The 10876-nt window shown below is 47.0% G+C and overlaps 1 protein-coding gene across 4 annotated transcripts in view; it reads right to left on the bottom strand.

The window, feature by feature from the left end:
* Positions 1–5208, bottom strand: part of LOC135902684 (serine-rich adhesin for platelets-like) — a 56253-nt gene extending 51045 nt beyond the window's left edge. For all 4 annotated transcript variants that reach the window (XM_065432894.1, XM_070533751.1, XM_065432892.1 and 1 more), the window contains exons 1-3: positions 5037–5208; positions 4775–4941; positions 1727–1876 (exon numbers count right to left, since the gene is read on the bottom strand). In XM_065432894.1, coding sequence (XP_065288966.1) covers positions 1727–1876; positions 4775–4941; positions 5037–5079 — 360 coding nt within the window. In that variant the 5' untranslated portion in view covers positions 5080–5208. The remainder of the gene's footprint in view (positions 1–1726; positions 1877–4774; positions 4942–5036) is intronic.
* Positions 5209–10876: the final 5668 nt, after the last annotated feature.

The following is a 10876-nucleotide window of genomic DNA, read 5'->3' on the forward strand; positions in this document are numbered from 1 at the left end:
TTGTCTAAACGCACAACGTAAGTAGAATACCCTAGTATAAAATGGCGGCGGCCTGACTTCACCTCACGACTCCATATTCCCTCCAGAAAATTATTTTTAACCCTCAGTGATTTCAACGCCAACTGTTAAGAAAGATTCGTAAATCTTGGAGGCCATAGAACTCCTTAACATACTTCTGCACGTCCCGCGTGGTGGCGCTCGATCGTGAACCACGAGCGTAACGCATCTTGTACATTTAAGAGTGCCTTTCCTGTTTAACTTCAGTCACGGAGGAAAATTAAAAAAAAAATATATTTTATCATGCCATGTTTGTGGAATACGAATAAGGAAATAGTTCGCTTCCGTGCACCTTTATAAAGGAAAACAAATGCTGCCCGCCAAAGCGCATGCCAGGCGTCCTAGTTTTCACTGTGCAATAAACGGAAGAGGCCGACGCACTGCCCTGATCTCCGTTTCTGCACACGGTCATTTGCCGCTTCTGAAATAAGGTCAAGCTGGACAGCCAGGTGTTCTGCCTTTGCAACCTTTATTGCGTCCTGTTAAAGCCATTTGGTACAATAATTGGCACGTTCTTGCTATGTTCAACATGAGAACCTTCATCAACATAGTCCAGCTGCAAGTTTGATGCAGTATAATAAAATTATAATGAGCAAGAAGATAACAATGCAGCAGTGGATAGACTGTCCATTTCTTTTATAACGCAGACAATCAATTTACAGTCAATATCACAGGTTGCTTAAGCCAGAGAAGGAGAGAAAAAGAAGCGTAAGTATGAAATGGTAGCAACACCGTGAAACAGTTGAGGTACGTTTCTCTGACATTGTACGTTGCGTGAGAAATTGTGGCAGGGCTAGGGTTAGGCAAAAAAAAATATTTCTCTGTATTCAATAATGCGTAATTAATCATGCCAAGGCGTCGAAATGGTTACGAGCTCGTGTAAAATAGCTCAGCTATTACCTATTGCTCATATTGTACAGGCATGGGAATGAAGAAACGCGTCTTATGGTCGAGGCATGACATATCAATAATGGCGGAAGTGGGTGCGTGAGTCAGCGTTCGATTACCTTACATAAGGAAGAGATCAAATGTCTTAACAGCTACCTCTCAAGTAGACCGGCACGTGTACCTGATTGACACGTGGTGCTACCTTTTCAGAGCATGCGCCGATGAGTTTTCTGTCTTCTTTCTTTTTTCGCCAGAATAATTCTTAAAGCAGTACTGAAGCATCATCTCGTTTACTTTGCCACCTTGGAAAACACACTCGATGCAAATAAATTTCAAAACATTCAAATACATCTACAAGCATTTTTATTGACCAAACGTAAATCTACGTTTCCTGATGATGACGTCCATCTAGTAACTTAGACGTCGTAATTTAGTGCAAAGCGAAGGCCCCACGTTCTTAGCGTGTTGTTTTACCGTTTTACCTACGGGTCTATTCTTTACTACGTCTGGCCATTGTCGGGACTCGACGTTACAACTGCCCCAACTTATCATAACCACGGCCAGCTTCAGGTTACTGGAGCTGGCGTACTTTTGCGGGGCGCGCGTAATTGTTTTACGTTACGCGTTGACAGCAAGGCAATTCGGCTCGCGGTGGTCTCCCGCGGTTTCATTGCTTCTTTAAGAGTAGGCACAAACTGCGACTGCGCCATCGTAAAACAAAGCAGTGGGATTTCTCACAGCGCACGTTCAAAGTCTCGTCCCGCGGGGAATGAAGACTCACGGACAGATACTGGAGGGCAATCTGCTCCGGCTCCATGAGTCCCAGCAGCGGCACGGTGACCATGTGCATGAGCGCGGCACCTGGCTTGGGGAGCGAGTTGAAGGACCACAGCAGCAGCGGAAGAAGCAGGCAGTACAGGCAGCCGCCGTACTGCACATCGCGGGGCCGCGTCAATGCGTTGTTGCGCATGGAAAATAGAGACAGCAAGGCTGGCTGTGTCGAAAGCACGAGCGTTGGTAGTGTGAGCACCATACCCCTTTCTTTGTGCACGCTATTTACTTTCTTTGTTGCAAGTCATTGCACGACTGACGCTGCAAGAGCACGCTCCTTGAAGGTATCCGCTAAAAGAAGGAGAAATAATTTTTTGTTGAAAGTGCCCTAGAGTGCGGCTTACGCCTGTTTAGTGAATGCTAATCACAGAGTTGTTTACAACACCAAATACGATTGCAACGGTGCTTCCGTATGCAGCGCCAATAATTACCTGGATTACAAGAAGACTCTGTAGCAGATAAGTTCAAGCGCTCTAGCTTTTTCTCTCTTTTTTTTTTCAAGTACTCACTATGTCCTGCTGTGCAAATACTAGTTCGGCTGATTTGACTGAATCTCAGGCCTTGAACTGGTATTTGTATTTGTAAGTTGATGATATATGCAAAATCAACCTATGATTAAAGTTAGGCTTTATAAGCTAAATTAGATTGCGATTTCAATGAACTCCGGGGTTTTGCGTGCCAAAACCACCATTTGATTAGGAGGCACACAGAAGTGGAGGACTCCGGATTAATTTCGTCCACCAGGGGATATTTAACATGCCCCCAATGCACGGGACACGGGCGTTTTTGCATTTCGTCTCCACGGAAAAGTGGCCGCATTCGCAGGGATTTGGCCCCGTGACCTCGTGCTTAGCAGCGCAACACCATAGCCGTTAAGCCAACGCGGCGGGTAGGTTTCAGTTTCTATGCAAGGTGTCATGTTAATGAAAGCTAAAAAATCCGGAACGCTTATAAAGTTAACGAAGAGTTATTTTGTGTTAGAGGCAGGTGCTGCGGTGGAGTCAATGTGATGGCTGTGTCTCACGCCAAAGCACATTTACCGTTGAAAGTAAACCAGTGTCAAGATAAAAGCTATGAAACAAAAAAATGGCTGTGGCTTAGGTAAGGTTAAGCCCAGGATGCGAAGCATACTAGCCTTTATTTTAGTTGTTGAACCACTGTTTAGCCTGGTGAACTGCTGTTGCTTATCTATATTTGGTTCGGCTAGACGAAGAAACAACTCATGCATTACTGCTTCGCCTTCAAGAGTGGAACGCGACAGCGTTCCCGTCGACCCGCCAAGGGGTGTAAGACAATGGGCTACAGGGCAGCGACTACGCGCCCCGCATTGGACGCGGTGAGCGTCGAACAAAGCAGCGTTCGGCGCGGCAACGAAATGTGCGCCTGAGCAAGAGACGCACGCCTTAGAAACAGCTCGTTTCTAAGGCAACACCGCATTCACTAGAGGCGCTTTTGTACCGCTTTGAAGCATCGTACTCGTGGCTCAGTGGTAGCGTCTCCGTCCCACACTCCGGAGACCCTGGTTCGATTCCCACCCAGCCCGTCTTGCAAGATTTGAGCCAAAGCCACTTCTCCTCTGTCGTGACGTCACGGTGTCACGTGGTTTCATGGCGACACCGCCGCGCCTGAGGAGCTGGGTTGAGCTCTCGTAATATGCTTCGCATAATAATATCGATTCATGATTCCACAACCGAAGCAAGACGTGCAGAGTCGTGCAACTTATTGGCGCGGAATGAGTGGCAATATGCTTGCTGGTGAAACACGGGTGCGGGACAGATATCAGAACGCGATGTAAGTACGCAGTCATCTCGCTTGATTAGTCTCGTCTCTGCAAGCGTTACGGCATGTATCGCAATGAACTAGACATGCCTCGCAGGCCATCCTCTTTAGACCGAACGCGGTGAGGCGTAAGGGCATGCGTTTACAAAGCCTTTTACTCTAGTGACGACTGCTCGATTTAAAAAAAACAAAGGTGCGGCCTGTCACGTGCATCGAAAGCGCTGTCCTTCGCCATAGCCCCACTAGCCGGGACTGTTTGTCTCGGATCGACACAGAAAGTGCTTCAGGATCGCGTCTGGAACGCGGTCGGCGGACGCGTCCTGTCCCCCGCAACTAGCGTCGTTCGGCCTATAGCCAAGCGGCCGAGAATGCAACTATACGGCTGTCACGTTCGCTCCCATTGCAGCCTGCCCGACGCGGCAGGCCGCATCTTTCTTTTTTTCTTTTTGTGCAGCGGCCGTGCCCAGCCGTACACAGCTTGTCCAGCGGCCGTACACAGCTGTTAGCAATCTGCGAAAAAATAATATCCGAGAAGATTCCCAAATGCCCGAGTTCTGTGCCCTTTTAAATAGGCTGTGTCCTGAACATGATGTCTATGACGTGCTTCCGGCTCTGCGTGCGCCGGAAACGATTGAGATTAGCCAAATCATGGCCTTCGAAATTTGATATTATTGCGCCGAGAGAGCCCTCCCGTGTGGATTTGTAGAGTCACAAAAAAAAAAAATCGTGCATAGTTGAAGCGTAATGGCGCAAGTAACTCTCTCCTGTGAATGATACGCTCCTCTGCACTCTCACGCGAGTAAAAACTCATTATACGCGTCAACCAACAATTCCTTTCCAGGTGGAGCTTGGAACAGGACGTGTACGCCGTGTAACTGCTCAAGGGCACACTGAATCTTGTGGATGCATGCTGAAGCGGTGACAGGATGAAATGCATTTGCGGCGTACTCGTCCGGCGCCGGCGCGTCCATATTACGCTGAGAGCTGGTAACCGCGCAGAACTAATTGCGGGAATGCTACCATCATCAGGTGTGTTCAATTGGTGACCATCTCGCGGGTCATCACTATACATTTTTACACAGGCCATATTAAAATTAACCTCTAAATTACGCTCCTTCAGCAGCCGCCTTACGTTAAGGCTGTCTGCATATGGATTCTTTTGGTCGCGAACTAAGTGTTCTTTGGGAACTACATGCAAGGCACCAACTCTATAGGGTACCCTGGTTCCAAAAAACAGCAGAGGCAACAAGTAAAACGGTGTCAGGATCCCCAGGTGCGACAGGCTGCGGCATTCTTGGCGTTCTTCGGCAGTATTGCTGTATGATCGCAACGTATACACCGACGATTGCAGGCGTGACGACTCTGCAGGTCCCCGTGCACCTGCGCCTGCGATCGTAATGTGAACATTGCGTACTCGTAAGTGCGCCTTGATAGAGCTTTCATAGCGACGAGGGACAAGCGCTTCGCGCAAGGCCTCTTACCTTCCTGCCTGCTCACAGCGCCTCTTGCATCCGCGTCGAACATTGGCTATAGGGACGAAGCGGCGTTGTAAGGCGGGCAGGCTGACCAACCAGGGCGAGCAATAAGCAATAGACAGGGCGTCACAGGAACAGCGAAGCGGGGACCCAGGTGCATAGCGTGGAGCACGTGCTGAGCTTCGTCTTCCTTGAAACGCCAAGCACTGGCGTCCGTGCCGGACGACATGCCATCATCGTCAAGACAGTGGCGGACATAGTAATGCGGTCCTTTTGACACTTTCATCACCTTCCGTTCGTACCCAGTGGCTCTATATCATATTGGCTGTGCCGGGGGAGCGGAAACTCATTATTAGGTCATTAGCGATCGGGTGAGTGCATCTGAAACATACGAAATAAATTAACGACATGAAGCCTAGAGCACGAATAGGTATATCATGGAAGCAATAATGTACGGCATTTTCTTCTACACTTAGGCTTCTATATAGTGCCAACAACGTGTCTCGCCTGAGAGCGAAGGCTCCTGCACAATAAATTCTGCTGCAGCTGCTAGCTTTTCGCTGTAGACGGTATTGCGGGTGCCAAATCAACAGTCAGCCAATGCGACATAACGCTTCGAGATTCTGCGTCAGACTGCATGCATCGCAACACTTTCAGGATTGGTCCACATTTCCAGGTCCCTTTCTCGAAGGAGCTAGCGCTACGCAGATGCTGTGCGACATTTTACACCACGTTAGAGATCGGCAGTACCTATTTGGGATCGGCCCAAGTCGTAACAACGTAAGGTGTGACATTTATTCGCTAGATTACAAGTCTTCCCTCCATAGTCGTCATGCTATCATCATCGCCGCCGTCCCGCTGATGTCGTCACACACACGCTCGCGAAAACGCGAGACAAGTTGGTTAACCTGGATACTCTTTGCGGAACCCGAAGCAACGGTGGGTAGCCAGCTCCATGAAAAACGCTTCAGTCCCCACGGTGCGTAGGATCCGCAAATTTTTATTGTGATAGCAGTTATATAGACACTCCAGCCGCATTTTTGCCGTCGGCGTCGCCGTGATGTTCACTATAAAGCCCAAGAGTGATAGCACCTTCGCAGCGCGCCGTACGCTCCGGCGGTTGCTGCGTACGACGCGGCGCGCGGACGCCCGCGTCTTGAAGGCGATCTGTGATGTGGACATAGTGCGCAGAGTGCTGGCTGCTCCGTATGCACTGTGCTTTCGACGCTTTGTTTGCGTTGAAGCGACGCGGAGCATGAAGGCCAGGTAGCGCGCTGCTGCTGCCGCCCTTCTTCCCTCCAGCGTTTTGACAGCTAGTTTCCGCGGTCATCGAGTGCGATGTGTTCATGTTTACCTGTGCGCGCGTGACTCCGTGCTTGGTAGTTCAATTACTAAGCATATGTTCACAAGTTTATGCACCCAATAAATCTACCATCCTTACTTCTTGTAGCTGTCTACCAATTTGCTATCGCAATCGATGCTTCGGCTTTCGGGCAGAGCTGCGACTTTTTTTTTTTACAGCGAAGCTGTTAGCCTCTAGTTGGTCGAGATACTGCGTGGGCTCTTGGTCACCAAAAATAGTACCGCCACCTAACGGCCGCCGCCACCCAAACAGACCTCAAACGGCAGCTGAAAAGGGGCTTTGTCTTTGAGTTCTTGCGCAACAGGATCATGTTTTCTCGTATATTCGAATTGCAATGTGAAGCTATCATGTCTGCAGCTTGTGTGTCAGTCGTAGTTTGCGAATTTTGTACGGAATTTGTTTTGAAATTTTTAATTACTTCAATAAGGCATTTGCTCTTGGCGGTGGGCCTGGAAGAATGAGGTTGCACGCTGCACTTCCGCACACATGCGTGCGAGCGTGATGACGTCGCTTGTAGTGGTAGCACTTGTCTGACGTCGGTTCCGCTTGTCTAACGTAGGCAATAGCTTCGCTATACATTCACGTTGACAAGGTGGCTTGGAGGCTGATTTTATGTTAAAAATATGGCAAAAAATATACCCAGGATATATGAAAAAATATCCAGGCAACAAGTCGCATTATTAAGTAATGAGTGCAGTTGGCAATGCAGAAGCTGTAGGCGAAATGCGTGCAAAGCGCCCATGATGATTTATCGGCATCCTCTTTGAAACAGAATGGAAACAATCCCTCAACCTGCTTGAGTTCATCACGTATGCTGCACAAGATTTTTATTCTAGCACTTTGTATCTATCTCCATGATAATTTTTCTCTTCCTGAGCTTTCTTACTCTCAAAGCTTATATATCTTAAAGCTTATATCTTAAAGCGTATATATCTACCTTGTACCGCCACCCGTGTCTGCAACGAATGCAGTCCTATAAATCATACCAATAACATTAACGTTTCTTGCTTATCTCGACTGCTGACCTATTGATGCTGCCATCAACTCTAAATTCAAATGCTTTTTGGGAGGTGTACGTTAACTACAGTTCTCGCAGGGCGAATCCCTTCCCATTCCATTAAAATGTGCTGAGAGGTCTCCGGATGTTCACTGCAGCAAACACATGCCTGATATTGTTGCCAATATTTGCTCAGGTATGTTTTTGTCCTTAGGCAACCAGCTCGAGAGTCAAATAGCAAGGCGCTGCCAATTGTGTTATCATACCAGTTTTCTCTTCTAGTTTCTTTCTTGGCATTTTCGTAAATCTTTATGTTTTTTTTTGTTTCCATTCGTTGCATACAATTTACTGTATCTGTTTCTCTCACTTTCGTTTTGATGACTTCTGGTTGTCAATTTACAGTTTTGATATACGCCATCGCCGACAAAAAGTGCCACCAGGTGGAATCATCGAAGCACACTTTAGAATATTTCGAGCCATCTGGAGATGACTTCCGCGATCCGTTTGACCACTGTGGAGGAAACGTGACTGCATCACTGTGATCCTAAATCTAACCAGCAGTCCCTGAAGTCAGAGCACTCGGTTATCCGCGACCAAACAAAAGCTTAGCCGAGGAAGCAGCTGGGAATATTAATGGCAAAATTATGTGGGAAAGAAACAGGTTTATTACTAATCGACTGTTTTCAATAGGTTCGCACAGTGAACGCAGCGTCATAATGTAACTTACTGTTTAAATTAAAGGGTCCTTGGAGAAGCGCATTAACCGGGAAGTTGCGGAAACGTGTTCTTTTTTTCCCAAGCAATGTCCCTGCACTCAAGAATGCAACATCTCCCGACGCTGCTCGATGTGAACATTTTTTTTCCAAGCCTGAAGAAGAGCTTGAAAATAAAATAAAGAAAACAGTATTTAAACCAAGAATCTTGACTATTTTTGTATTGGTTTAAACAGCTACTGAAGTTTTGTGCGAATTGCGCAGTGCTTCGGGGCGATAATGTGAAATGAAGTGAAAGTATCGAGGTATTGTGCTAGTTCCTTCTTGGTGAGGTCGAGAACATTTCTTTATAGCTGTATCTGTAATGTGCGGCACGTCTTACACTCTGAAGGCCGAAGGGCGCCAGGTCGCTAAATGCCGGTAAATGTCGCAGACAGATGATCTATGAATAATGATACGCAACCGCAGACCGATGAATAATGACACGTTTTTACGGTGAATTTGTTGTATTGTAAGGTATGCTTCGCCATTACGGACAATGTATCGGCCGCTTTGTGCGCATAGCCATCGTATAGGGACGAACTTAACAAAGCGTGTTCTCCTCCGTTGTACTTAGGAGCAGTTCCCAGATTTTTCTCTCGCAACTTACACATGCGCACAAGCGTCGCGCAAAGGTGGCACCACTCTCGCGTGTCTGCGCCCTTGACACGTGGCGAAACGCGGCAGGCGCGTGCCGAAATTGGTGGAAAATAAAATGTATGTGATTGAATTGGCTTGACACGAACATTGGCTTCTTATTTTCTTCCATTCGCCCGCTCCACCCTTCGTTATCTCAACGGCGAAATTCGCAAAGATTCTCGACAATCTCTAAACAACGTGACCAAAAGAGACTACACCTGTGTGTGCAGTTTTCCGAACTTAGCCTGTAAAGGGTGCACCGCCTCATATATAGTATTACTGCGGAGAAGCTGTACGTCAGTCACGACGGGATAATTTAGGAGGTGCATCTCCGACGGGCTGCTTCTGCTTTTCGTGACTCCGAGAGAGAGATAGTCTCCAAGAGAGAGAGAGCGACAGAGAGATGGGGTAAGAGAGAGATAGAGTGTCTACTTACACCTCTTACTGACACCAAGGCGCCGTCGCGCACGGGCAGTAAATAAGTACGTCAAGATCAGGTGTGTGCTTCCAGGAGGAGGGACCGCATCTTAAATGGCGCGCCCATGAAATGTGCGCAAGAAGCACGCAGAGCTCTTTGCAGTGGGGAGAACATTGAGTTGATGGAACAATTCCCCCTCACCAATAACCGTGGCGGCAGAATGGGCCACATATGAAAAACGGCGTGCTCGCGTGCTTTACTTTGCTATGCTCGCGGACAACTTTGGCAATGAATTTAAAAGCAACAGAGGGAAAGCGCCCCTAAGTAACAGCGCTCTTGAAAAAAAAATCGGGCGTGTTTTCATTTGCGTTAAAGTAACTTTGGTAAGAGAAACATACGCATCTTATTTACAACAGCGTTCTTGCATCCCCCCCTCCCCCCTATAGTAATGTGCATGCCAAGGCCAGAATTGCACACGCAAACCTCGATCAAGCAGCGCAATGCCATACCCACTGGGCTTATCGCAGCGGGTGGCTTGCACATCAATGAACATGTTACACTTGTACATGAGTAAGAAATTAAATTTATTTCAGTGCTATAAAAATGCCACAGGTCTACAATGTACATCGCACACACAGAAATACAAAGACTGGTATAAAGGCAAAATTACAGAAGCACTTGTCCTTATAAGAATGAAGTGAACGTGTAGCACTTAAAAGCATTGTTTTTCAAAGTAAAGTTCAATGAAAACTGAGAATTACTTCTTGTGGAATGATTGGCTCATGCAAATATCGAAAACGAAATAGGGAAACTATCTTGTGATACGTTTTTAATGATGCAGGCAACCTTGTAAAGAAAAGCAGAATAGAATGTCATTATATATAAACTGCGGGAAAGGGGAGAGGATCTATCAATAAGCTTATTGTTATTACGTGACGCGTTTTTCTTTTCTTTTGTGACGCAATGAATGTGTTTATGCATGTAGGATGTTAGTCCTCACATTGTTCCATACAGTAAGGCAAATGACAGAAATTCTGCCAAGTAATTATTCTTAGTGGGTGTAATAATTAATATACGTATAGCCTTTATTAGGAGGTAACATGCCCCACGTACCACCTCATCGATGTTACGGTTATAATTAAGAGCCGAGACCGAAGTGGTACCAAGGCATATGCGGTGTCCCTTTGGTCATCACATATACCTTGGTGTCATGTGGTGTGAAAACACCAAATTACCGTGACCTATTCACAGAATAATATCGCTGAACCACACCTTGTGGCGGCTGGAAAATATTACTTCCTTTGTTTTATCCGAAAACCATTTTCACAGAACAATAAGTTGGGAGTTAGCCAAATATCTTCCAACTCTCATTGGTTATGTCGATGGAGGAAAATGGCAGTGCCATCTGCTTGCATAATCGTTTCACAGTTTTGCATTTATGTGACCTCAGTGGCTTACGAACGTTGCTCCGATGCCGTGCAGAATAATGTGAAAAGTTTGAGAGCATTGAATGCGCCGGCGACGTCGTACGCTGACCAATATTTTACTTCGTAGCCTTCCTTCCAACGTTGTGTTCAACTACCACAGCCAGCAAGCCACAGCCACTCCTCCCAGTACTACGACAATCAAACGTGCGGCACTACGGCTAAAGCAAGGCTGCAAGCCCCCACTGAATTT

This window comes from Dermacentor albipictus, chromosome 2 (genome assembly GCF_038994185.2).
Source record: "Dermacentor albipictus isolate Rhodes 1998 colony chromosome 2, USDA_Dalb.pri_finalv2, whole genome shotgun sequence".
NCBI classification, from domain to species: Eukaryota; Metazoa; Arthropoda; class Arachnida; order Ixodida; family Ixodidae; genus Dermacentor; species Dermacentor albipictus.